Raw genomic sequence first — 26,977 nt, 5'->3', positions numbered from 1 at the left:
CTTATGTACTTAGTGAAGTTTAGTTTGTTTTGGATTCTTTAAAAAAATTAGGCCCAGAATTTTAGTTATCCTAGTTACCATCCCAATCAAATAGGATATCTATGTGTGGATTCTAGATAAAAGACAAGTACTTTGAACCAATAAACGTAAGACCCACTGATTGGACTGTTTGTTCAGAATCTCTTTTACTGGGTTTAGATAAGGAAGACTTCAATAAAGCTAACTATATGTTGAGTTCCACTGATTAAAAATACAGTTTAAAAAAAACTCTGCTTTTGTGGTAAATTTCGAGACAAATCATAAATGTAAAGAACAATACTGTAAATATTGTACTGTTCACAGGTATTTGTTGGAGAAATGAAATGCTTGAATTCAAACTATCGAAATTCTGACCTTTCAAAATAGGTTTTCTAATTTCCTGAAAATCAGCAACTGTTTTTTAAACTCTTAAAATGTCAATTTCAATTAAAAAAATCCTTACAGATAAATGTTAAAGTTATTCCTTTTAGTCTCAATTATTTCTTACTTTCAACTATATATTGAACATAGAACCAGCTTCTAAATTAACATCTAATGAAGAACATTTTCAATGTAAAATAAAACTAGGCAAGCATATTAATACAACTTACGTAAGAAAGTCTGAGTGTTGAGTTATCAAAATTCGGAATTAAATTTCTATAAGAGTGAAAACTTTCAGTCTCTTCTTAATATTCAAAACCAGCAACTTCCCATGAGACTAGAAAGTTAGCAGAGAGGATCAAACAGATTTAAGCACTGCTCGACTTCTTCTAAAGTGATGCACTCTTTTATCCTATAAAAGACAGAAAGAGTCCTTTTTTACTTCATTGCAAATTTTGTATTATCACTATGACCTAAAGATAGCTACAAAGCATTTATTCTAGGTTTAAAAAAACTATAAATAACAAGAGAAAAGTGATCCTTTCTGGGAAGCATTCCTGAACTTTAAGATAACAAATGTACCTATAATGACTAGTTTTATTCGATAATTTAAAAAGAAATCTCAGTAAACTCAGAAACAGAGGACTTGGGAGTCTATATCATTTTACGAAGACTCTTAATTAATGATTTGGCAGTGATGCCCCCAAAGACAGCTGGTGGAAAACATATTAAAAGTACTGTTTTTACTAACAGAAGTGCATCTGGTAGAAATCACAGCTTGAGTACAGCATTCCACTTCAAACTGAAATGCTATGCTTTTTGGTTAAAAAAACCAAAAATTTTGGCATATTTAAAGTCATATCCTTAACCTGTGATGAAGATATATCATTCTTTAGGAAATGAAGAGTAAATAAAAAATATATGCAAAATCTCCTCTCACTTTATGTCGCTTGCAGATGTGCAGATATTAGGAAGTAAGGCCTTACAAAAAGGAATGGAGTAGAGTGAACTACTAATAACAAGATGGTATTTTCTTTTCTCTAAGAGCTTAACTGTGCCCTTTTCCTAGAGATTAAACTCAGTTGTCATATAAAGAAGAGTGGCTTCTGGAAATTTTGCAATCTGTCAACAAGATAATATCCTATTTAGGTTAAAACCCAGAAAAGTGGTCACGAACTGAAGTATCTTCAGAGATCAGGTAGGATGTGAAAGATTTTAAAGACAACATGGAAACAATGTATACCCTGCCTCAATGCATTCAAATTCAATTAAAACAACAACAACATTTAGATAATCAAAATAGGTCTAGATACCAGACAACTTCAGACTACCAACTTCTGAGTCCTGATCTAGAGAAACAGAAAACTGAAGGTTCAAAGTAAGGTTTTTGCCTAATACTAGGTGAAAACTCAAGTTTAAAGACTACTTTCTGGGGCGCCTGGGTGGCTCAGCTGTTAAACGTCTCAGGTCTCCGCATCTGGCTCCCTGCTCAGCGGGAAGCCTGCTTCTCCCTCTCACACTCCCCTTGCTTGTGTTCCCTCTCTCGCTGTCTCCCTCTGTCAAATAAATAAAATCTTTAAAAATAAATAAATAAAGACTACTTTCTGCTTTGCAAACAAATCATTTAAGTACTACCTATTTAACCTTGAGAACTTTGGGCAAGGTAGGCTGCCATACAATCCTAGTTCTTTCCTTTTAAATTATACTATGTATAATAATATAAGAGAACAAATGTCAAAACTTTAAACGAGGGGCGCTTGGGTGGCTAGGTTGTTGGGCATCTGCCTTCGGCTCAGGGCGTGATCCCAGGGTCCTGGGATAGAGCCCTACATCACGCTCCTCTGCAGGGAGCCTGCTTCTCCCTTTCCTACTCCCCCTGCTTGTGTTCCCTCTCTCGCTGGCTGTCTCCCTCTCAAATAAATAAATAATCTTAAAAAAAAAAAACTTTAAATAAATATGTTTTACTTCCTGTTGAGAAGATGGTAAGAACTTAATCCTGCTATGGCTCTACTCTTCTTCTGCATTAAATAGAAGTCCTTAGAATACCCTTTTAGAAAAGCTGAAAGTTTCATCCTATATCCATTCATAGATAGAAAAAAACTATTCTTTCCCTGTTTTAAGACACAAAGCAACGTAAAACCTTCCCTTTGAATATTAAATGGTATAGTCATTTTGGAAAAATTCTAGCAATTTCTCAAAATGTTAAATGTAGTTACTATTACTCAGCAATTCCATTCCCAGGTATATACCCAAGAGAAATAAAAGCATAGGTCCACAGAATAACTTGTCCATGAATGTTCACAGTATTACTCATCATAGTCAGAAAGTGGAAACAACCCAAACTGCCTATCAAATAAGAAACAAACAAGGTGGTATATCTATAAATAAAAAGAAATGAAGTACTGATACCATTATAACATTGATGAACCTTAAAAATATTATGCTGAGTGAAAAAAGCCAGTCACAAAAGGTCACATACTGTATTATTCTATTTATATGAAATGTCCAGAATAGGAAAATCTTAAAAAAAAAAAAAAAGGTTAGAGGTTCCCTAGGGATAGAGGAACTGGGGGAAATAAATAGTGACCACTAATGGGTAAAGGGGTGATTAAAATATTCTAAAATTGATTGTGGTCATGATTGCACAACTCTGAATACACTAAAAAATGGAACTGCTTGTTTTATATGGGTTTACTGTATGGTATGTGGATTACATCTCAATAAACCTGTTACAAGAAAAAAAACTTTCCTTTGCACAATTCCTCCCCCATTAGAGTGACTTTAAAGTCTACTGGCACCATTTTTCCTATAGCAATTGCTCCCTTTGTGTCTCTGTGTTATATTTTGGTAATTCTCTTAATATTTCACATTGTATTATTATTGTTATTTGTTATGGTGATCTTCGGTCAGTGATTCTGAATCGCTGAAAGCTCAGATGACAGCATTTTTTAGCAATAAAGTATATTTTAATTAAGGTATGTATACTGTTTTTTAGATATAATGCTATTGTACACTTCATAAGACTACAGTACAGTGTAAACATAACTTTTATATGTACTGGGAAACAAAATTGCATTTGACTTCCTTTATTGCATATTGACCCTATTGCAGTGGTATGAAACTCAACCTGAGGTATCACCAAGGTGTGTTCTCTTTTGTGTACCTAAAATTTCCTCTTTTTCCATTTGGTCAAGCCAATATTCTCTTTCAACTCTCTTCTTTCACAACCTTGTCAATTATAAGCTTCTGCTAAAGGTTTCTTCCCTAAGGACAAACTACACTGTATCAAGGTTTTAGCAGCATAAAATAGCCAGGTAAAACTCACTCACAGAAGTTTTCTGAGTTACAGTCAAATGCCAAGGGTTCAACTAAATGCTCTATGTAATCTCAAAATGTATATACCACAGGAAAAAAAGATGCTTCATAGTTGACAAATATGCTTTTTATCCTGTATACTATTCCTTTCATACCTTGAAGTAGTCATCTTGAGTAACAAGAGAGTTTCTCAGTCTGTTCTCTGGATTAAATAGACAAGATACAACAGTCTGTATGCTCCTGTCCACAGATTTCTGAAAAAAAGGGAAGTATTTTCAGTAATCTACAGTCTATTCATTTCACTCACTTTAACAAGCTTTTTAAAGAAAACTGAATACATGTACTCCTTTCTAAAGAATTCTTACAAATCCATAAAATACCATTATGTAATTCATAATATTTTCATGTAATTTATTACATGTCACTTAATATGTAACTTTTTATCGAATTTTAAAAATATTTTAGAATTTTATTGATAGAGTACTGGTTGTAAAGCTCAATTTAGTAAAGCCCTCATCTATTTGCTTAAGGCTCTTTAATCTTTCCTGTTAAGAAACTGTGAACTTCCAACATTCCAAGAAAAAATATCCAGGATGAAACTTGACAATTATAACTATTTTAATCATCACTCAAATCAAGGAATTTTTTTTTTTACTCTAGTTGAGTAGTTCTCAACATTTTCTTCCACTGAGAAACACAAGGACAAAGTTCACACAATCCAATGGGAAATCTTCAATGTTATTACCCACATTCCTATCACATCAACTACTTCCACATTCCCACCCACTCAAGAAAAACATAGGAACAGTGAAGAGAGCACTGTTAGTAAAGGAGTTTGTTCTAATGATTAAAAAAGAAGCAGCAACTCCACCTATTTCAGTATTTCAATTATCACTAGTGACTCCACCACTCTTGAGAGCTGCTACCATATATAATGTTATGAAGAAAATACCATAAATAATTGTATATTACTATTTAGCTAAGAAAATATTTAAATGGGTAAAAAAAAAGGTAGGCATAATTCATACTCCTCTCTCTTTTGAAGAGTGGATTCTTGAGGAAACCTGTCTACTGCATTCCACCAAATTATGTTAATAGTTATTAAAGTATGGTTTTTAAAAACAATAAAAATATAAGAAAGAAAAGGACTACTGAATCAGAAACTATGTAAACATTGAAAGCTTGGGGGTACCTGAAATTTCATCAGCTTTTATAAAAACTGCCAAATTATTAGTCAGTTACTTAAGCTCTGTAATTTTTGGCTTCCATATTTCAATTTGAAAAAAGATGCTTGCATCTCAAAGGGCCATTATTAAAACTTCAAAAAATAATTGTGAAAATATAAATATCAATAAACAAAATTAGATGTTTGCCTTTTGTGGGCCATTTCCTGAGGATGGAGTAGCTTCATGAACTGAACATTCACTTTGCAAAACTTCTGTTCCTGGATCAACTTCATTACAGTGGTAGTTAACAGCAGTATAAGCCTACATTATGATAAAAGTATAATTAAAGAGAAGTATATTAGATACATTTCTAAACAATCTGTTCTTCAAAATAGGTGAGCTTATATTGATCATTTAAATGTGGGTTAAGTTCAATTTACATTATTTCAGAAACTTTAAACTGAATAGCTGAAATGCACTAAGGCAGTCTTTTATTTGAAAAGTCTTCTAAACTTCAACAAAATCAGATTAGAAGGGCTTTAAGAAAAAGAAACTCCAACATGTAGTAATAGAATGAGAATCTCCCAGTGCCTGAGAATTTCAACTCGTGTTATATCATTCAAAGGTCCAATCCTGATAAAAGGTAAAGACTCAAGTGTTTTAGAGCTAACAGCCTCTTTTGTTTTATTTCTCATATAGCAGTATTAACAGCGAAACATTTGCTTCTCTTCAACAGATTTTTTTTATGGGTAGAACACGAGAGACAGTTTCAATACTAATTCCAAATTCAATGAATTAGAATTGGCACAGGTATTAAGACTACGTTTCTTAGATTATATATAATTTAGCACCTGTTGTATGCAGAGAAGCCATTGGCTTAAGCATATGAGAACAATCTGAGAAACAAAAAGCAGTTTCTCGCATTGAAGAATATACTTGGGTTGACAAGAAATTAATAAAACATAACACATAATGTGAAAGGGAATTTAAAAATATGTCTAGGAATACACGAGGTGGCACATGGCCAAGAAACATTTAATAGTTAAAATAAGAAAATATTTTAAAATAAGGAAAAGGAAGGGGTGCCTGGGTATCTCAGTCTGTTAAATGCCTGACTCTTGATTTTGGCTTGGGTCATGATCTTGGGGTTGTGAGATTGAGGTCCGCATCTGGTCTGCAGTGGGCGTGGAGCCTGCTTAAGTTTCTCTTTCCCTCTCCCTCTGCCCCTCCACTCTCTCTCCCTCTTCAAAAATAAATAAGTAAATAAAAAAATAAAAGGAAGTATGTTTGGCTAATTCACCTTACCGGGGGTATAACATAACTCCTTTGTTCTCCAGCAGGCCACTGTGGTGGCATCTTAAAAAAAAAAGAGAGAGAGAGAGAGAGAGAAAGGCAGTAACAATTAATTAACCATTCCTATATATTTTCACAAATGTGAAAGATAGACAATGTTGAGGTATTTATCAAGCTGGATTCTTGAACTTGTAGTAAAAGAAACATAATGGAAGTAAGAAGTACTTTATGTTTCTAATACCTGAGGGTTCGTTACTTTCATATATAAACCCTAACTTTTTCTCAATTTTCTGTGTTGGCTTTCAGAAAAATTCAAAGAATAGCTCTTTGAATGTATCACCATATATAATGGTCATGGGTCACAGATATGGTCCTATCTGTGGTAGAAATTCAGAGAACTACTACCTTGTAGTAGTCAACTGAAATAAACACTACCAAATATAATTGGAATTGAATGCTCTAAGACTTGAGTACTCATTTTATTTTGACCTAACCCACTAGAAAAACTGGTAAAAGTCAGTCTGAACGTTTCAGCTATTTGACTATAGAAGAGGACAGCAAATCTTATAAGATAGTACAAGAGAAAACTTTGTGCTAAGTATATTCCTGTCAAAATGTCATTCCCTTTTTTCCAAATAATTAAAGGTCCTAATTCTAGACTAATTCTTTTTCCCTTATTTTAAGCATACTCAACTAGTTTAAATGATAAATTACTGGAGATATTTATATAAATAAAGGCCTCAATAATATTCCAAAGTAAATCATGTTGTTCCCTCTTAAATTACCTGGTAATTATATACAGGCAGCTGATATCCAGTGATGACCTGAACAGGTGAACTTGGATAAGGAGGATATGCCTGAGAATAAAATTTATAGAAAGAACTCATTAACAAGGAAAATTATTGAAAATTAGAAAGAAGTATTATTCCTAATAGAACCAAAGTATGAAAACAAAGAAATCTTATTTTTCTATACACAAATGCAGAATTCTATTGAAGTGTTTGGCTTCATGAAGAAATGTTAGTCTTTTGGGTGGGGAAGAGGAAGAGATAAATGAGGGAAGTGACGACTTTGCCCATCTATGTTTATCTTACTTGTATATTTATCCCCACTAAAAAGTTTCTTCCTTATACTGGTGATAAAGCTCTATTAGAATAGATGTCCATGTTAAAGTTACATTAATACATCTGTTATTTCTTTGTTAAAACATTTTAAAGCAATTTTGTATTCTTTGGGGGTAATATGTAGTCAATATGTAGTCCTCCCACACTCTTTATGGCTCTTTCTGTATTTCATTTCTACAAGTTAAAGGCCATATTTAACCTAAAACTGAAAAAAAAACAGAACATCTTACATCTTTCAATAAATATTTATTGATTGAAATCATCTCTGTAATATTATACATGAATAGACTCAAGTAATACCTCACAGTGTTAGGAACAAGTAGGGATTTTCTTCAAATCATGTTTAGGGCAAGAAAAATAATATATACCCCACATTTCATATAGATGAAAAATGTAAACAAAGGAGAGATACTACAGAACTACTTCACTACTATTTCTCTTTCCTGCAAATAAAATGTCTTTCAAACTGAAGAAAGTAAAATTAAAAAAAAAATCACTGTTATTCATCACCACTAGGAGATAGTAAGTATTCCAAATCCCATTTCAAATATTAAGGAAACCAGGACCAAACAAATTATATGCCACAAACGCAGAGAATTTACAAATATAGTTGTCTTCAGAAACCTATCCATTCTAGAACCAGAATACATCCAGAAGTCAGGAATCTGTATGAGAAGGCATCTGAAAATCACTGCAAATAGAGAATAACCAGAACTGCCAAACTTAGAGAAGAATAAACCAGGCAAACATATGAGGAAAGCTGCCTCCGAATATTTTAGGAGTTATCACGTGGTGGGGAAAATGGATGAGTATGTTCTATGTGGGTACAGAGGTCAGTTCTAAGATAAAGGTTTACAAACTACATAGAAGCAGATTTTAGCTTGGTATAAAGAAACAAAACTAAGAACAAAAGATTTCTAACAGAAGTAACAGATTTCCTTCCCATCACTCAAAATACTCAAACAGAAAGTATTATCACTTACTACGGAAATTCCACAATTCCTTATTTCACAGAGAGTAAAAGTAAAGACTGGCTTATTTTTAAGGTGTCCCCATCAATAAAATCTCTAATACCATTAAAAAAAGGAAAAAAGAAAGAAGAATATAGGTAATTCTTACCTGAACATACTGAGTTATAGGATTCATCATGGTTGGAGGCTGCATATAAGTTTCAGTGTTTGGATTACTCCAGACACTCTGAAACTGTGGTGGAGGAGGAGGATTAAAAACCAAAGGACGAGGCTGCACATGATAAGCACCTTTTTAAAGAATAAAATGAAAACAAAGCCCACTTTTAGTTTTCTGAAAAGTTATACATGTCAAAAAGAACAACTCTTCTATTTACTCACATAAATTTTGTTTCCTGATTGCAGGTCCCAGTTTCAGCTTTTTACCATGGAAATTTATCTGTGACTGAAAATAAAACAGTAACAAAACTAAAATCACTTTCAAAGTCTTGAATTTCGAGACTTTGGTAAACACCCTACCATCAAAGAAGATCGATAGTAACAACATACCCAATCAAAATTTATCAGCATGAAGCTACCTTAACCTCACCACTCAAGTGTTGAAAAGAGTCTTGGAATTTGATAAAAAAAATTTACACTCTGTCTAAAATCTTTCCTGTCTCTAGTTCATGAAGCCAGATGTCCAAATACAAATAAACAGGTCTGACAAGTTACATAAGATTATTCTAGGTTTGGTTTTCAAACAGGAAGTTTATTTTTATATTTTATACAAGGCTATATATATTCAGGACTCAAACAACACTTCATCCTTAAGCTAATTAAGAGACTTTACCACAAGATTACTTACTTCTACTATCTTCTGCACATCCACATCATTATAAAATGAAACAAATCCATAGCTAGAAAAACAGATAAATAATATATAAAAATCACCAGCATAACAGTACAAAACTAATATTCCATGAAATAATTGACAGAGTGATAATGATAAAGAATGAAGACTATACTGAGATAAATATTTGCTAGATGTACGTGATCGATCCTCCATAAATATTACTGCTTTTTGTTTTCTTCCCATGATCTATGTCTGAATGTGTGAAGATTAATGTAGTGTAGGAGATCATTTGTTAACAGAAAATTTGTATCTCTGAACCTGAATTTATTATCTAAGGTGAGACGGTTAAAATTTAAGATACTGTATAATACATGAAGAAAACAACTTTTTGATAAAACTGATTAATCCACTTGAGTAAAATAAATAAAGATGGGAAATATTTACATACAAACACTGTGAAAATGACTAAATAGAAGAGATGACAACAAACTGTTATCCTTTATATGAAAGAAAGGAACAAAACAACATATTTATACAAGTGTAAGAACACAGATTTTGAATTCTTCCATGTTACTCTATATAGATACTACAGCTCAGTTATTTTTTATCTTCATACAGACCATGTTTTACTCACCCTTTGGACACACCAGTTCGATCCGTGATTATCTTCACTTCTTTTACTGAACCATATCTAGCAAAGAAACTTCTAATTTCGGTTTCATCCATCTATGAAGAAGAATTTGACTTCAGCATTCAAAATTTTCAATTATACTACAAAGATTTGAAGATGTGGAAATATCTCCCCTAAGTATCCATAAACCACCTGCAGATCTTTGTCAAATATACTTTTAGTCTCTATAGGTTAAACATAAAACCAATTTCAAACCTGCATGAAATACCAAAAAACCTTATGTTTACAACAGGGCCCAAAACCCATTATTCACTAAATATTTTTTTAAATAAATAAAACAGGAATACAATACCCTAACATCAATTCCACCAACAAAAACGGTGTTTGGCATGATTTTGCCTTCTGGTAAAACATAGCCTTGGCTGGTTGTAGCTGATGAGGACTGAGTGCTGGCCTCTCTGGAGATGGTTGAGTTTGGAGTCTCAGGATTTGCAGCAGACTGTAATTTGGAAAGTAGATAGCATCACTTGACATTCAGGCAAAAACCATACAAGATATGAAATATAATATTTGTATTTAAAATATAAAATATTTTCATGAAAATTACTTTTATAGTAAATTGGCCAGCAATACAACTCAATTCAGGCTTAGGATTAAAAATAAGGGATACCTTAGGATTAAAACTTAGGGATACCTGAGTTGTTTAATCAGTAAAATCATGATCTCAGGGTCATGAAATCGAGCCCCATGTCGGCTCCTTGCTGTGTGTGGAGCCTGCTTGAGATTCTCTCTCCCTCTACCCCTTCCTAACCGCTCCCTCTCTAAAAATCAAATCAATTCAAGTAAGAGTAGATCAGCATGAAATTTTAACAAAAAGTACCTTCTTAAAACCAGTGTTGCTCATCATCTCACGTAAAGTAGAAAACTGACTTTATACTGAGTTGTGAACTGGAAAATTCAGATTTGTAAAAATAGTTATTATAGTCATCCTGTTATATGCCAGTAAGCATACTTTCACTTTACTGAGTACCTTATTAAAAAGCATGGGAAATCTTTGAAAAACATGAATGAACTTTTAAAAAATCTGCATCAAAAACACACATCAAAGAAAAATCTGCATCAAAAACACACAAACCGATTTGCTCTGCCTCCTCTTTCTAGTCACCAAAATTAACACGGATTTTATAATTAAATACTCCATGTGTTAGTATGAGTTTATTTTGGAAATGGTCATGAAAATATTATTTGCTCACATATCATAGCTCCTGCTAAAAAAGGCTTATAATCCTTTCCTCTAGTGCTAGGGTGTTCAAAGCATCTTTTCAAATGACATTTTTCTTCTTCAATAACACCAAATCAATCCCACTGATAATTCTAATTTTCACAGGGGGCTGATAGAAATAAATGATACTATCTTCATTTTCAGATAAAGAGAACCACACATGAAACTCATTATTTTTCTGGATTCTGATTCAGAACTCTACTCTTTCCATACTAAGATTAATGTAACCTTTTCTGAAGCAAAATTTACTGGTAATATATATGTTGGAAAAGTAGTACAGTACAGTGAAAAAAAAATTGATTTAGTCAGGAGATCTAGGTTCATGTCCCTTACCAGGTTATAAGCCACTTACTTGGCAGCTGTTTATATCTGGGAAAATTGCTTTGAGAATGAAGTGAGATAACATCTGTGAATTCATTTTGTGAAGTATAATGTGGTATGCCAATATAAGTTAGTGTCCTGTTATTTGAATTTATTTCCAATAGGTTAAAAATTTTCTTTCCTCGTTTTACTATTTACTTATTTATTTTGTAGATATTTTATTAATTAACAACTAATTTCAACTGGAACTTCGAAGAACTAGTTTATGGTACATCCACTTATTTGGAGTTCATTTATGAAGCGCCTACTGATTGTAAGAGGAAAATACAAAAGGCTGCAAGAGAGATAAACCTGTTATACTTCCTCTTATGGAGAAAAACAAGGACAAAAAACCAACTTATACATATTTTTTAACAGGCAAGCACAGTAATTTTTATAGAAATTAGTAACAATACTAAAGTAGGTAGAATTCCTATTTTGTTAGATGCTAGAAGTTACTGATAAATGTAAGATTCTACAAATTGTTATACTAATTAGAGATGAAATCAAAACTATCAAATCACCAAATGTGTTTTGGTTTTTCTCTATTAATTTATGCACATATAATTGAACCTTGAAAACATGGATTTGAACTGTCCAGGTCCATTTATTCACAGATATATTTAAAAATACAGTACAGTACTGTAAATGCATTTTTCTCTTCCTTATAATTTTAACATTTTTTCTCTTATTTTATTGTAAAAATATGGCATATAATCCATATATATAATCCATGCAAATTGTGTTTATCAATGGTTTATGTTATTAGTAAGGCTCCTCGTCAACAGTAGGCTACTAGTAGTTAAGTTTTGGGGGAGTCAAAAGTTATATGCTGACTTTTGGGTTTGTGTGGAGGGAGGTGGGGTCAGCGTGCCTAACCTCTGCATTGTTCAAGAGTCAACTGTACTTACTTTTATGTGTTTCTATTTGGGTACTTCCTAATTCTTTCCTGTAACTATAGTATAGTAGTATTTCATGACAATATGGAAACCTCTTTCTGAAGTTTTTCCATTTTTTGTTTTTAGTTTTCTAATTTTAGTTTTTTCTAGTGGGACTATATTACATAAGCCACATATTTTGAACTACTGAAACCTGACTAGGTTTCCCTTCACTACAACTTAGAATCCTTTTCAGTTAGCTCTTTCAAAAGTCCAAGACAAATAAAACAAAACAGTGGTTCTGAAATTCTTATAGATTTTCTTTTCTCCTTCTTAATTTCCCCTTTATCTGTGGTTGAACTTTGGATAGTTTCTATTTGACAAACTATTTACTATTATCTGCCTGTGAATGACAATGGATGAATGTATTTTAATTTGGAGGTGTATAACGTCAGGCCAGAAAACTGTGCCAGATTATAATTATTTATGATAATGTATTACTTCTTAACCAGGGGAGATTTTGTGGTCCAAGCACATTTTTGGTTGTCACAACTAAGAGATACTCATATCTGGTGGTAGAGGCTAAGGATACAGTAAACATCCTATAATGCAAAAGCAGCTTCCCACAAGAAATTACCTGTCCTAAAATGTGAATAGAGTCATGGCTGAGAAACCCTGTGACAGTGTGTCCAGAATTGAAATGCAAAGTTCTAATTCTCATATTCTATTTACAGAAGTAAAATGGATACTTGAGACACTAAGCAGTAATTTGTGGGGTGGGGAAGCCACTACATATTACAGGAAGTTTGGTTTGTGACTGCTTTATTGAAATTCACTCTTTGGTTAATTGAGGAATTAAATGTAATATTCATCAAATTATTTTACCGGTGTCTTAACATCTTAAGTTAAGGCACGATCCTGTCTTAGTCCTCAGCCAGCAGGGGGCACTCAAAGCTAACAAAGTAAGTAAAGTACTCCATTTAAACAAGACTGATCAGGGATTTTTAAGCCTCTACTGTGTATATTTACACATAATTATAATTTATATATACAACATCCACAACCAATAAACAACCTTTAATACTTTCAAACTATTGCTAAAAATACTCCACAAATAAATGCCAAGGCTAAAGCAAAAATATGGTATTAAGTATTAAGATTAAAGTATTAATCTTAACCATCAATAGTTTACAGAAAATACATTTAAGGTAAATTTAACATGATAAGTAATTATTTTCCTTAATTATACCTTCAAGTGAGTTGGTGGGTTTTGAGATGAGTAATGCTAGGATATTAAGTAGGGGAGAACTTGGAGGCCATCATACACACAACTCTCATCACTGCTATTTACAGTAATATATTCTGTTATACTTGGATAACGAAATGACAAAAATAACTAAAAGCTGAAAAACACCTGTATCATTACTAAAACTCCTGGGCTGTCAGCTAACATTATTTCATTCAACTATTACATTTACATACAAGCAAACTAAGATCTATCTATAACTGATCACAAAAAAAGGTCTAATTTGTAGTCATCAGAGTTCTATCCACAGAAGAAATAGCTAATAAAGAGAAAAGCTAAAAGGAAATAGGAAATAAAAATCAGAATAAAACTTCCTAAGTAAATCCCAGAGTGGACTCTTATGGGGGGAAAATCCAAACAATAAACAAAGCTAAGCAAGAAAAATTGCAAGAAAGCAAAAATATGCATTTGTCTTGAAAAAGGTGATATGACCACAGATTATAAGACAATGCTATGTAAAAACTCTCTGGAAGTAAATTTGGAAATCTTGATGAAATAGCCAACTTTCTAGAAAAATGTCGATTTTAAAAAAACAGTCTTAGAAGGAAAGAATACTTGATTCTTAGCTTAGTTTCACTGGGAGTTTTTTCAAACTGTAAAGAAACAGATTATTTGTGCATGTGTAGGTGTGTGTGTGTGGAGGACACCAAGACAGAAACAATGGTAGATGAAAGACAGAGTGTAGGAGAAAGAAAATTCAGGCGTGCCTGTCTAGCTTAGTTGGTTGAGTGTCTGACTCTTGATCTTGGGGTTAGGAATTTAAGTTCCACGTTGGTCAATTCACTTTAATTGAAAAAAATTCCAGAGAAAAGAGGGGAAAAGAGTATTACTCAATTCATTTTACAAAACTGACACCCAAATAACAAAACCTTATCAAAATGGTCCACCTCTCTCCCTAACACAGAGAGGCAAAATTCCAGCAGTATCTAAAAAACATACAATTAAGAACAGTTCATATTGAAAATTCAAGGATGGTTCATTTCTTAGGAAATCTAGTACTGTAACTCACCAATAAAAAAGCATTTTATAAAATACAGCATTCATTTTTCAGTTTTCAAAAACCTAAGTAAAAGGGAAAAATCTTCTTTTCTGTTGATGTAATTTTAAGCTAACATCAGGCTTAAAATGAAACAGCCATTTCCACTGAAATTAGGAAATAAAGGCAACTCTTAATTACCGCTATAATTGAAGAATTAGTAAGAGTTCTTATAAATCCTTAAAAAAAGATAAACATCCCAATAGAAAGGTGCATTAAGAATTTATAAAAAAGAAATTTTGAAAGCTAATGACTTCAACTTCATTAATGATCCTAAACAAAAGCCATATCAAAACATATTTTCCAGCCATTAGATTGGTAACTTTAAAAAGTATAACAACTCTCATTAGAAAGAGTGTGGAGAAGAGATGACTGTATATACAGTGGGAATACACACTGATACCTGTTCCATTAAGAGTAACTTGGAAAGATATACTATAACTTAAAATTGTTATAAAATGAGCATAATCCTTTCACCCAGTTGGTTTCCACTCCTGGCAACTGATTTCAAGGAATTAATGGAATAAGAATGCCAAAACATATGCACACATATACTTACTACAGTATTGTTTTTATACAGAAAAAGTATTCATTATAAGGATATTTAATAAAAATAAGTAATGACGTAATCTTAAGAGTCTTAACATTATATATTTGAAATCATTTTAAATTTATCTTTGAAATAAGGTCCAGTATGTTGGGTGAAGGATACAGGATATACAATAAAATAGTATTATGTGGCACTGTACAAATTTTATGAATTAAAGTTTACCTATCTACACGCAATACATGCATAAAAACAATCTGGAAGTGCATACATACAGCAAACTTGACCAGTGGTTAGAGGTGTTGGGACGGACCTGTTTTCTTACATCGATTACTTTCAAATGAGTTAATACACTACAGTTATAATCAGGAAAAAAAAAAGCTATTAGCATCTCCCTCCTTTTCCTCTAAAAATGTAGAGAAAAAAATACTAGAATTTTTTATAGTAACTCAGTGATTATTAACTAATTAGTAACATGAATAACGACATAACACAAAAAATTATTACAGGGTAATACATATAATTTTACATTTTCATTTTAGTATTTATATATAGGAATATAAACTACATAAATTTCCTCTCTTTAGCTCTGAAACTGGAGAATAATGATGATCATACTATGATCCACACAGTATATAATACATCCGTGACATAAAGTTTGGTCAGAAGTGTTCAGTTGCATCTTGCGGTGATCAACTCTACATTTACCCAAACTCACGTACGTACACCCAAAGAGCACGTATTACTTAATGTACGGTATATTTAAGTTCCTGGTTTATCTGGAGGGAGAAAAGTGTCCCCCCCCCACCCCCGCACGAAACTTGTCAACAGCTCAGGTCCACAGTCCCGCCGAGCACAGGCGGCCCGACCTCGTGCAGTAATGATGGCGTCGGGCGAGTTTTCCACCTGTGGTCGCCGCATAAGGAAGCCCTCAGCACCAGATCAAGCACGAGGGGCCGCCACCGAGGCACTCCAATCCCAGTCTGCCCGCCGCCCAGCTCCCCGCGTGAGCGCAGCGCCCCCGACGCCCCCATCCGGCCCCCACCCTATCCGGGGGGCCAGGAAGGAACCACTAGCCGAGGAAACCCTGGCCCTCAAAGTCAACAGGCGAGTCCCTCAAAGAGCCGACAGCAGCAGGCGTTTGGGAGGCGGCAGCCCGACGCCATCTCGCAGAGAACGCGCTGCCTCCTCTCCACGGGTAAGCGCGGGAAGGGAGGCCTGCCGGGTGGGGGTGGGGCGGGCGCGCGGTTCCCCCTCCACCCAGTCCGGGAGGCCCACTACGCGGGCTGCCCCCATAGCCCTGCCGGCGCCGGCGGGAGGCAGGCGGGGCGTCGTGAAGGCCGCGACCCTGACCCTGCACGTGGTCGGCGGGCGGGACAGCGAGTCCTCAGGGCCGACCCCACCGCGACATCCGCGGGCAGCCCGCCCCTCCTCCAACTCTCTGGGCCTCCTCACCCTCCTCTCTCAGGCCTTGTCTGTGGTGCACCCAGAAACAGGGAGGCGGGGTGACCCCGCTTTCAGCCCCCTCTTGCGCCGCGCTAAAAAGCCGAGTTTCCGCCGCCCGGGAGCACTCAGCCCGGCGTGTGCCCTTCAGGCCTTCTCCTCAACTCACCATGATGGCGGCAGCTAGCAGTTCCCGCTGGTGGGGCTCGAGGAGGAGCGGAGGCTGCGCTTCAGGCACCGCTCTTGGGGTTGCTGTTGGCTCTGCTCGTGGCGCTGCCCGGCTTCGACTGGGCAAAGGGATTAAAGTCAGAGGTCTGAGGAAAATCAATGGCGAGTGGCAAGGCCGAGGAGCCCTAAGAGCTGAGCGGCGAGGCTGAGGGGCGCTGGCGAACTGAGGCGTGGCCTGCGGGGCTCCCGGAGGTGGCTCCTGCGCCGGGTACTGGGCTCGTGGTAGACGCCTCAGCCAATGGGTGGCAGCCCCCCGCCCCTTGCGGGGGGGGGGGGTTTGGGGGGACGTCGGCTCCCTGATCGGGGGGTGTACAGGGGATGCGCGCGGGCCGGCACTGCGCAGCCGGGGAAGTACCACCCTGAAACAGACTGACAGACACCCCCCCAACACAGGTGTCACCCGGAAAATGCCTTTGAGGTACACTTGAAATGAGTATGCATCTTTAAATATGTTAAAAAATTTTTAAAAATTTAATGCTTCTAGGTTCTAGTTTCAAAATGGCGCCCTGAACGCGTAGGATTAGCCCGATCACGATTACCCTATCATCGCCCCCAAATCGATTAAAAGCCTACAAAAATAGAAAATAGAATTAAATCTATAAACAATAAAGAAGGAGACCCCTAAAGTCCGCAAACTTGGGCGCTTTTCTGTCAAGTTTGACGTAGATGGAGTTGGATGGAAGAAACACCAGATAGGGCAGGCCAAGTTGGTCAGTGTTCACTAGTTCCAAGAAATGTGTTGATGGTATTGACTGACTAGAGCCAAGTACTGCTGATACAGAATTGAAGAAAACAGGCAAACATTTCTTTCCTCAGGGAGTTTAAATTGTAAGGGCAAGAGTTTATTTTCTAGGCCTTACAGGAAGAAACTAGGCCTGCTTAGAGAATTCTAGAACATTCTCAAGGTCTGAGAAACAAGGCCTAGAGCAAGGGTGAGCTGTAGGGCAGTTGGTGGAGCCAATCACACATGTTTGGGAACCACTCCAGCTTTCTTTACTCATGGGATAACCATCTAGGACTTTAATCCTCAAATTTCACTTTTGTGCTGATGAAAAGCATTGAAATGTTACTTTGTGAGCTGGAATAGTAGTGGACTTTTGTAACCTGAAAACTTTCCCACTACCAACACCTAGCATTGCTGGATAAAATAATAACTAACCTTGTTTTTAATATTCAGCCAAACCTACAAGAAATGAAGGGAAATTTCAAGATGCCAGAAATTAAACTGAAAACCAGAGTAGTTACTAAACTGATTCTTCTCTAGCCCTAAGTATGGGGGCTGGAGTGTAAGATGACCAATCAACTAGTTTGCCCTGAATTTTCCTGGTTTTAGCGCTGAAAAAAAAACCCCAAACCTTAGAGAACCAGGTCCCAGGATAGTTGGTAATCCTAAGTGTGGGCAAGATGTTGTTAGTCTCTACCTGAGGCCCGTAAGTATATGGGCAGGAGATAAGGGTTTGAAGTACCTCAAGGTGGGAGCTGGAACCGAGTACACTACAGAAAGCCATTGTCCCTGAAAGACATCATCCTCAGGAAAAGGGTAGATTAGGGAAAATATAAAACACCCAGTAGATAACCAGATGAGGAAGCTTGTCCCATTTCTGGATGAAAAGAAAAAAATTATTTAACTCTGATGAAATTTTGAAATCCTATTGCCTGCATTTCATAAGAGTTTGAAGTTTAACTTTTAGCACTTACATGTTGTTAGAATCTCAAAACCTAAAAATTGATTCCCCAACCCCCTCCTCCTCCCCAAAAAGATCTCAGACAAGGGATCTGAAATGCCTTGCAGAAACAAATATAAAACCAGCCTGGAGGGATGTTTCCATAAAAGGTTCAACGGGGATGCTCATAAGAAAGGACCCTTTGAGATTCACTCACAATGAAAAATATTAAAACACTATTTACTTAGAGCAATACACTCTATGTATATTTTAAGGTGATTCTACTATTTTAACATGTAAACTTAAAGTCTAAAACTAATAAATGTCTTTACTCGCTTCTAATAATTCAAAGCTCTTAGGATGTTTTAACTCTCCACAACCCCTCCAAATTTATAAAGTATTGTTATTATTCATTACTTTAGTTCTATCCTCTTTTCCTTCTATAAATTAGACATCATGGTTTTTAGACTCACCAACATTTATAAAAATATTTTGCTTACCATTTCTTTGCATATCTCAGATCTGTCTGGATTCTTTTCATTATGCCTAAAATAAATTCTATAGAATTTCCTTTAATGAGAGTGTGATGTGGTTAAGTGCCCAGATTTTTCCCCACCTGAAATACTTTTATTTTGCTCTTGATCATTGAAGATAATTCTACTGGATATGTAATTCTAGGTTTATAATTGTCTTTTTTTCTCAGAGTATTGAACATATTATTCTATTATCTTCTAGTTTCTGTTGCTACCAAGAAATCTGTTGATATAATTCTGGTTAAGATCTATTTTGCTTTGGTGTTCTAAAAAGTTCACAATGATGTCATTAGGACAGTTTGAAAATTTTCTTCCACTTAGGAGTTTTTTGGCTTTGTGGGTTTGTGGATGAACTTTCAACAATTTTACCTGGGGGCATCTGGGTGGCTTAGTCAGTTAAGCATCTGCCTTTGACTCAGGTCATGATCCCAAGGTCCTGGGATCCAGCCTCATGTGAGGCTCCCTCCTTGGCGGGGAAACTTGCTTCTCCCTCTCCCTGCCTGCTCCCTGCTTGTGTGCTCTCTCTCTCTCTCTCAAATAAATAAAATAAATAATCTTAAAAAAATGTTTCACCCATTTTCTTGTCAAAGATTAACTGGTTAAAGAATTTAACCTATTTTCAATTCTTATAGTTTTCAATTCTTAGTTATTTTTGTCTAGATAATGACTTTTTCAAATGTTGGTGATATTTCCTTGAAACCTTATGAAATCTTCACTTAATAGAAAAAAAACCTGTTATTTAAGATCAGCAGCCATTATTGAAATCAGTAGCCATTTTAATGTATTAAGATTGGTAGAATAATTCATATAAATTCAGAAATAAATCTCTGTATTCCTTCCTTATCCTCCAAAGACTAGAAGGAAAGGGAGAGGAAAAAAGGCTGATATTGATTCCTCTACTAGTTCTTTTGTGTTCCTAAAGCCTGGGATTTTTAATAGAAAGCTTATAATTAGTATAAGCCCTCTCGAGCTTCATTCATTTACAAACCATTTTCAAGATTTTCGTTGTATCTGCTCTGAATCTCTATATTATTTACCCTAATTTTAAAAAATGACTCATTGTCCTAAGCAGTAGTATTTATGAAATCAAAATTCATTGTGTTACTTTTTTTTAGCAATTCATATCAAAATTAATAAATATTAAAGTTTGAAAACACTATTTGTCCATGGATCACTTCAGATCACACTCTTCCAGACAAACAGGTTACATACTTTTGGAAAGGGCTGAGCTAGGAGAACTCTTTTAATCTTTGGGTATGCAAAATTAGGTCCAAGGAACTAAAGGGTAGAGTGTCAAATTGTTCTGCCTAATAAGCGACAGTAATTAAATTTAAAGGGGAAACCAAGCAAGGCTGGAAAAGTAGAAATCTGGGAATTTGGAGAAAAGAGATAACCTTGAAAAGTGACAAGAAGTTGAAGCCTGAAGTGAAAGAAGCAATATGAGTACATTGTAATCATCTGAAGGCTTTTAAAAGTTTATATTCCCAGACCTTACCCCAGATCAATTAAATCAACTGAGGATGAGACCGAGACACCAATATTTTTTTTTAAAAGTGTTTCTCAAGTTACTCCAATATGCAACTAAATTTGAAAATCTTTGCTATAGAGCTTTGCTACTCCAAGTGTGGTCCTCAGACCAGCAGCTTTGCATCACCTGGGTGCAGTGGAATCTCAGGCCCCACCTTAGATTTACTGAATCAGAAGCTGCATTTCAACAATATCTCCAGATGGTACACAAGCACATGAAAGTTCAGGAAGCACTGCCACAGAGAACATTAGCAATAAACAACTTGCATTGGTGGATTTGAGAATCCTTCACATTTGGGGGAGAGACTGCTTTCCCAGCCTCTCTTGCAGCTAGACCTGGGCATGTGACTTACACCACACCAATGAAATGCACCTGCTCTGAATTTTGAGTAGGGGACTAATGATGCCACAAAGCAGGGACTACAGAGAATACATTCTGGAGAAGGTGGCAGCAGCAGCAGCAGCCATGGCATCAGTTAGAGCTGCACTGTCTACTCTTGTCAATTGTGCAAGCTGGGATGTAATTCACTGCCCAGCAGGGACAGCTGGAGCTCCTTCACTGGACCAATTCCACAGCATGATTTTATGTGTCATTTCTGGAGACACAAACTTCCAACCTGGTTCTTCAGTCTGCTGCGAGATTCCTTTCCTGCTTAAATCAGCCAAAATTTCTGCGGCTATTGCTTGTAACAAAGAACCTTGACTGAAATCAGTAATGAATGAAGTCAGCCAAAGCACTTTTAAGAAGAGGGTTAAGAGGTAAAAGATATACGAATCTTTGCCCTGTGACTCGGTAACAAAATGCCATTCTATTGTTTCTAACCTTTAGTAAGATTCTATTACGTACACAAAAGCTTTGTGCCAGTGGTGTTTTGTGAGGGATATAAAGGAAGGGGTCTCTTTTCCCTCTCTACAGCAACATGGTATAGCCAGGGAATGCATGCTGGGCAGTAGGGCAATCCACAGATGAAGTAATTCAGCAGGAACAGAAGCTTGGCACCAGAAGTGACCTGGAAAACATAAATCATAATCTCAGAATTCCCAGAGAGATAGGAAGAGACATCATGCTATTCCCACTGCATGTAGGCTGAATTTGAGCCAATTCCATTCAAATCTCAAGGTATGGTGCCTCAGCTTCTATTGGGCCTGTATTCACATGGCCCAGCATAGCAGCATACACCTCCAGTGCACTTGGGCATACTTGCACAGATGTCTGTCCACTGAGCAATGCTGCTTAAGCCCTGCTTTTTCCCCTTGAACCCTAGTACCTGCGTAATAGTTTATTCATGCAGCACCTAAACTCTTAGGCAGGTTGCCTGAATTTGGGGGTTGGTCTGAACCAAGCCGACCTAATCTTCACGATGGCTTCATAAGATCTGTCTAAATATATAACTGTGAAAAGTGATTGACTTGTTAAAAGTAACAACAATGACAGTAATTACTGATACTGATAGGGTGTTTTCTATGTACCAGGTACTATTCTGACCATTTTACTTCTATTAGTTCATCTAGTCTTTTATTTTTTAAGATTTTATTTATTTACTTGTCAGAGAGAGAGAGAGAGAGAGAGAGAGAGCACACAAGCAGGGGGAGCGGCAGGCAGAGGGAGAAGCAGACTCCCCACTGAGCAAGGAGCCTGATGTGGGACTGGATCCTAGGACCCTCAGATCATGACCTGAGCGGAAGGCAGACGCTTAACTGTCTGAGCCACCCAGGCACCCCAGTTCATCTAATCTTTATGACAATAATAGGTACTATTATTATTCAAATTTTATAGAGAAGGAAGAAGAGGCACAAAGAGGTTAGATAACTTGCCCCGGATCACATAGGTGGTAAATATCAGAGTGATGCTTTTAAAGCAGTTAGGCTTCTGGATATGATGACTTTTTTTTTTTAATTTAATATTTTATTTATTTATTTGAGAGAGCACAAGTGGGGAGAGGGGGAAGCAGACTCCCTGCCCAACAGGGAGCCCGACTCAGGGCTTAATCCTAGGACATGGAGATCATGACCTGAGCCAAAGGCAGATGCTTAACTGACTGAGCAACCCAGGCACCCCCTGAATGTGAGTTCTTAACCATTATGCTATATTAGCAAACTACATGGTTTAAGAAAGCTAATATAGTGGGACAACGTTATGTATTAAATCCCTGGTTTCCACGAGAGTGGCCAAATAAAGAGGTAGGCTGTGTGAGTCTTTTCCCATTAAAAAACCATTTTTTTAGTAATTTCTGTTATATCTACATTGATATATCTACATTAATAAGGATCAGGATCAGAACTTCAGACGTACCATCAAAGTGAAGCAGAAACCCCAAAACAACACCTAAACCAGCCTACACCAGTGAATTGCTCCAACACAGTCAGCCCTTGAGGAGGCTACCCACTTAACAAAAAAGAGATTTCCTTCTGAATTTTGCCTGTTAGAGAATCTCTTAGTCCTTTTCTCAAGTGTTGGAATCAAATCTGAAGTGTCTGACAACCTCATCTCCAGCCCTGGCCTATACCATTGGCTTCCTACTCACACGTATATCCCTCCCAGTTACTTTGAAACTGATTTTCTGAGTCAGGAGGCATCACTGAGCAGACTTTTGTAAATCAGAAGCAGAAGCTATTTAACACTTGTGGAGGCACAGGGAGAAAAGCCGGTAGAACTTACCCATCTTCCTTTACTCACCCCTAGTCACTCTCAGCTCCATTTCCATAGTTTTATTCTTTCTATGTTTAAATGTTTTCCTTTCCTTATCCACTTTTGAGAATACATGTGGATGTTTCCCTTTCTTAAAAAACATACAAGCACTAAAGGTAAGGTTTAAGTCCCCTTTTGACCACCAAATTTGTATCCCAGATCGCTTCCCAGAGGTAACCACAGCTGTTAGTTTGTTATAAATTCTTTCAGACCTTTTTCTAGGCATTCCCTTTTGTGTACTTATGTAAAATATGTCGTGTTTGTACTTACAGAAAGTACTTGTACTAATAGAAAATAATAGTTCTTTTAGTATACTTGTAGAAAATGTATACTTACGCTATGTATTTGTACTTGGAGTACATATATATTTAGAATATATAATATTTCATTATATGTTTTTAACATGAACAGTATCATACTGTATGCATCTTATAACTTGATTTTTTTCCTTTAACAACAGACTTCTAATATCTGTATAGATCTACCTAACTCCTTTTAACCCTGGCATAATTTTACATAATGTGGATATATCATAGTTATTTAGCCTTCTCTGATCAATGGACATTTAGGTTATTTTCATTTTTTCATTGTTACGAATAACATGCAACAAACCTTTCTAATTGGAGCCACATGAGTCTTTTTCTGCAGTGAACACCAAGAAGTATAACTGCTGGCTTATGGGATAAATATGCACATTTCGAATTTTAATGGATCGCATGAAACTGCCCTTTAAAGTGCTGTGCCAATATATATCAATTTACAGCTGTGACTAAGAGTCCCGTTTGTCTATTCACCTGCCAATATTGATATTATCACACTTTAACTGCCACCCTGATGGGCAAGAAATGGCATCTGTTTTCATTTTACTTTGCATTTCCCTGATTGCTTATGGAGTTGAGCCTCTTTCTACTGTTTGTTGACTGTTCAGGTTCTTCTGTGAATGGTCTGTTCATAGACTTTAGCCATTTTTCTTCTGGGTTGTTTGTTCTTTTCTTATTGTTTTGTGGGAGTCTGGCTTCTTTCTTTTCCTCATTGGCCTCTCAGGCAAAGGGTGCAGTGGTATTGGTGTCTCCTTGAGGTTCTAGTCCAGTGTAATGAACTAGAGTTACATTCATTTCCAAGAATTTCTTTCCCCAAACTGACGAGACATAAGCCACAAACGAGAGAAAAGGAAATGTCTGGTGTAAACACCAGATGTTGACCCTTTCAGTGCCTTTGCGCTTCACCTCTTTCCTGGACATCCTCCTAAACAAACCAGATGAGAACTCTTATTTAAATTAGTCAGTCCCTTCTCTTCAAAGAACATTTTTTAGGATCTCAAGGAATTGCCAAAGAGAGGAAGAGCTGTTAGGGGTGCGATTTCTGCTGAGCTTTTCTATATATTGCCTTTTCGTTAGGCAATGTGACAGTCTCAAAGAAATCTGCTGAGGGCAACAATGTGCTGAGGTCCAACAACTTGTTAAAGTTCTGTTCTTGCCCCTGGTCCCCTCAGTTTAGAGTGAGAATATCTGTAGAGAAAAGAAATGAGACATTAGGTGAATAAATACAACATTCACAGGGCTAGCATATAGAGCTTAGCAGGTGAGGCTCTGAAAATTACTTCATTAACAAACATAAATTAATCTTTGATCACCCTAAAAAGGAGAAGCTAAGATGTTTTCTTTTCCCCACCAAGAATTTTTCCTGTGTCCTATGTGGAATTGACTGAAAAAAAAAAATCTGTCTATAGTTTCAGAACCACCATGGCTTCCCTTTTGGCAAATGGTTTGTTTTGTATAGCTGCAGTTAGCATTTCAGCCAGTCTGGGCAAGAAAAGGGAAGTGAGAGGACAGAAGCATAGAACATAACTTGAAAGAAAATCACAGAGGAAAGAAAGAAAAGACACATTAAAAGCAGAGAATACACATATACTTGAAAAAAAAAGAAAAGGAAAAAGAAAAATAGTTAAAGGAAACATTCTTTTGTCATTTCACATATCTGGTCAGTCATCAAGTTCTTTGTTTTCCTTTAAATTATCGCTTTCCTTCAGATCATAGCAGGTAACCTGGTTAAGAAAAAAAAAATCAGATCTCGTTCTCTTTGTTTTGTGCTTGGATGATTCCAATAGCTATATGACCAGAATCCATGCCAACTAAATCTCTATCAACTACTGTCAATATTTTGCTTTTTGCTCTGCTCACAAACCTTCCAGTATTCCCTTGTTCCAGCTTTATCATATTAAATTTAACCTTTTCAGCCTGGCTCTTAGAACCCTTTCATATATGACCTCACCCTACATAGCCCTAATCAGACTATCTCATCAACATTCCCTTCTAATTCTGCCTTCTGTATTCCTTCCATTTAGAATGCTCTTCCAGACTTGCTTTTCCTCTCTGAATTCTACCTATTCTTGAAGATCTAGTCAAGTTTCTCCTTCTCTGTGAAATTTTCTGTCTACTCCACCATTATCTTCTTCTCTTATGGCTATTTCAGCATCCAAAGTATGTAATGTGCAATTTTGGATGGCAACACCTGTGAAACTGGAAGAGTATAGCAAGTCCTTGGACTTGCATTCATTTTGCGTTGTCTCTATCACTTAATGACATTAGACAAGCTACTTACCTTTTCTGAAGCTCCATTTTCTTGTCCACGAAAGGAGGATAATACTGTTTTACCTTAGAGGATCAGTGGAAGAACAGAACAGATGAAAGGATGTGTATGTGGTACTTAACACCATGCCTGGCTCATAAAAAACTATACCGGACATACCAATAATTTCCTTCCTGTCCTCATACCCTTTTCTGAAAGAATCTACTTCTATCACAGCCCCAGAAGAGATACCTAACTTTTTGTATATAGGTAACTGAATGCCTGATTAAAAGTGATTAAATAATACTTCTAAATGAACTCTAGGTGTTCACAGTTCCAGCATTAGTTTTGAGGCTCTGTGATATCAGGGCTCTGAATTAGCACCTCTGAAATTCTTTGGTTTGTTCCATAATGCAAGACTTATCCTCAGAGTCAAGAATATGGAAGGAAAGAAGGGATTGTCTTCTAGCTCTCTTATTTGAGAGGAAAATCTTTTCTAATAGGCTTCTTTTTATATCTCATTGGACAGAACTGTGTGATGTAGCCACTTTCAGCTCAAAAGGAGTCTGGATAAATGCATAAAATGCATATCTGGCAAAAGGAAAATGCAATTATATGTATATATGTATACATACGTATATAACAACATATATTTTTAAGATTTTATTTATTTACTTGAGAGAGAGATTACACAAGCAGGGCAGAGGGAGAGGAAGAGGGAGAAGCAGACACCCCACTGAGCAGGGAGCTGGATATGGGGCTGGATCCCAGGACCTTGGGATCATGACCTGAGCCAAAGGCAGACGCTTAACTGACTGAGCCACCCAGGTGTCTCAGGGAAATGCATTTATAATAACTAACCTGGACTAGTGATGATTCATCCTCTGGGCTTGGGCATATTCTTGCCTGAAAGTAGAAGTCGGTTCTATTATCAAAGAGGAGGGGATGGCTATAATGTAGGTGTCAATCGTGTCTGCCCCTTGGGCAACTCAAGATGCTGCATGACCTTTTTTTTCTGGCCACAACTGATTGGGAATGAACAGTGAGCCAAACAGAATTAATCAGATTCTCTCCCATTATAATTTGAATTAAGAGCTCAAGAATCCAGTAATTCCTCATTCTAGTGCCTTGGTGCCTTAAATTTTACGGTATACCTTGTATCTTTCCAATGAAGTCTCCTTTTAG

General features: G+C 36.3%; 1 protein-coding gene across 1 annotated transcript; it reads right to left on the bottom strand.

Moving 5' to 3' along the window:
* Positions 1-645: 645 nt before the first annotated feature.
* On the bottom strand, positions 646-10,638 carry DAZL (deleted in azoospermia like). The gene is made up of 11 exons (XM_087870018.1): positions 10,612-10,638; positions 10,084-10,230; positions 9,735-9,826; positions 9,113-9,164; positions 8,647-8,710; positions 8,417-8,556; positions 6,959-7,030; positions 6,186-6,236; positions 5,088-5,201; positions 3,870-3,968; positions 646-811 (listed from the first exon to the last, which is right to left on the bottom strand). Exons 1-11 carry the CDS (start codon positions 10,636-10,638, stop codon positions 758-760), a joined length of 912 nt encoding a protein of 303 aa, XP_087726144.1. The 3' UTR covers positions 646-757.
* Between the last annotated feature and the right edge of the window lie 16,339 nt (positions 10,639-26,977).

The sequence above is a fragment of the Ursus americanus genome, chromosome 20, assembly GCF_024610735.1.
Source record: "Ursus americanus isolate L20-20 chromosome 20, mUrsAme1.1.p, whole genome shotgun sequence".
Classification (NCBI taxonomy): domain Eukaryota; kingdom Metazoa; phylum Chordata; class Mammalia; order Carnivora; family Ursidae; genus Ursus; species Ursus americanus.
The sequence above is the reverse complement of the archived record's forward strand: the minus strand, read 5'-3'. Positions and strand labels throughout refer to the sequence as shown.

What these genes read in the sequence shown, in the direction of transcription:
- DAZL (XM_087870018.1), bottom strand. Translation starts at nt 10,638, where the DNA reads ATGATGAGCAACACTGGTTTTAAGAAG. An exon ending in GCAACACTGGTTTTAAGAAG is followed by an intron (nt 10,231 to 10,611) that starts GTACTTTTTGTT and finishes TCCAAATTACAG; the next exon opens with TCTGCTGCAAATCCTGAGAC. An exon ending in GGAGTTATGTTATACCCCCG is followed by an intron (nt 5,202 to 6,185) that starts GTAAGGTGAATT and finishes ATCATAATGTAG; the next exon opens with GCTTATACTGCTGTTAACTA.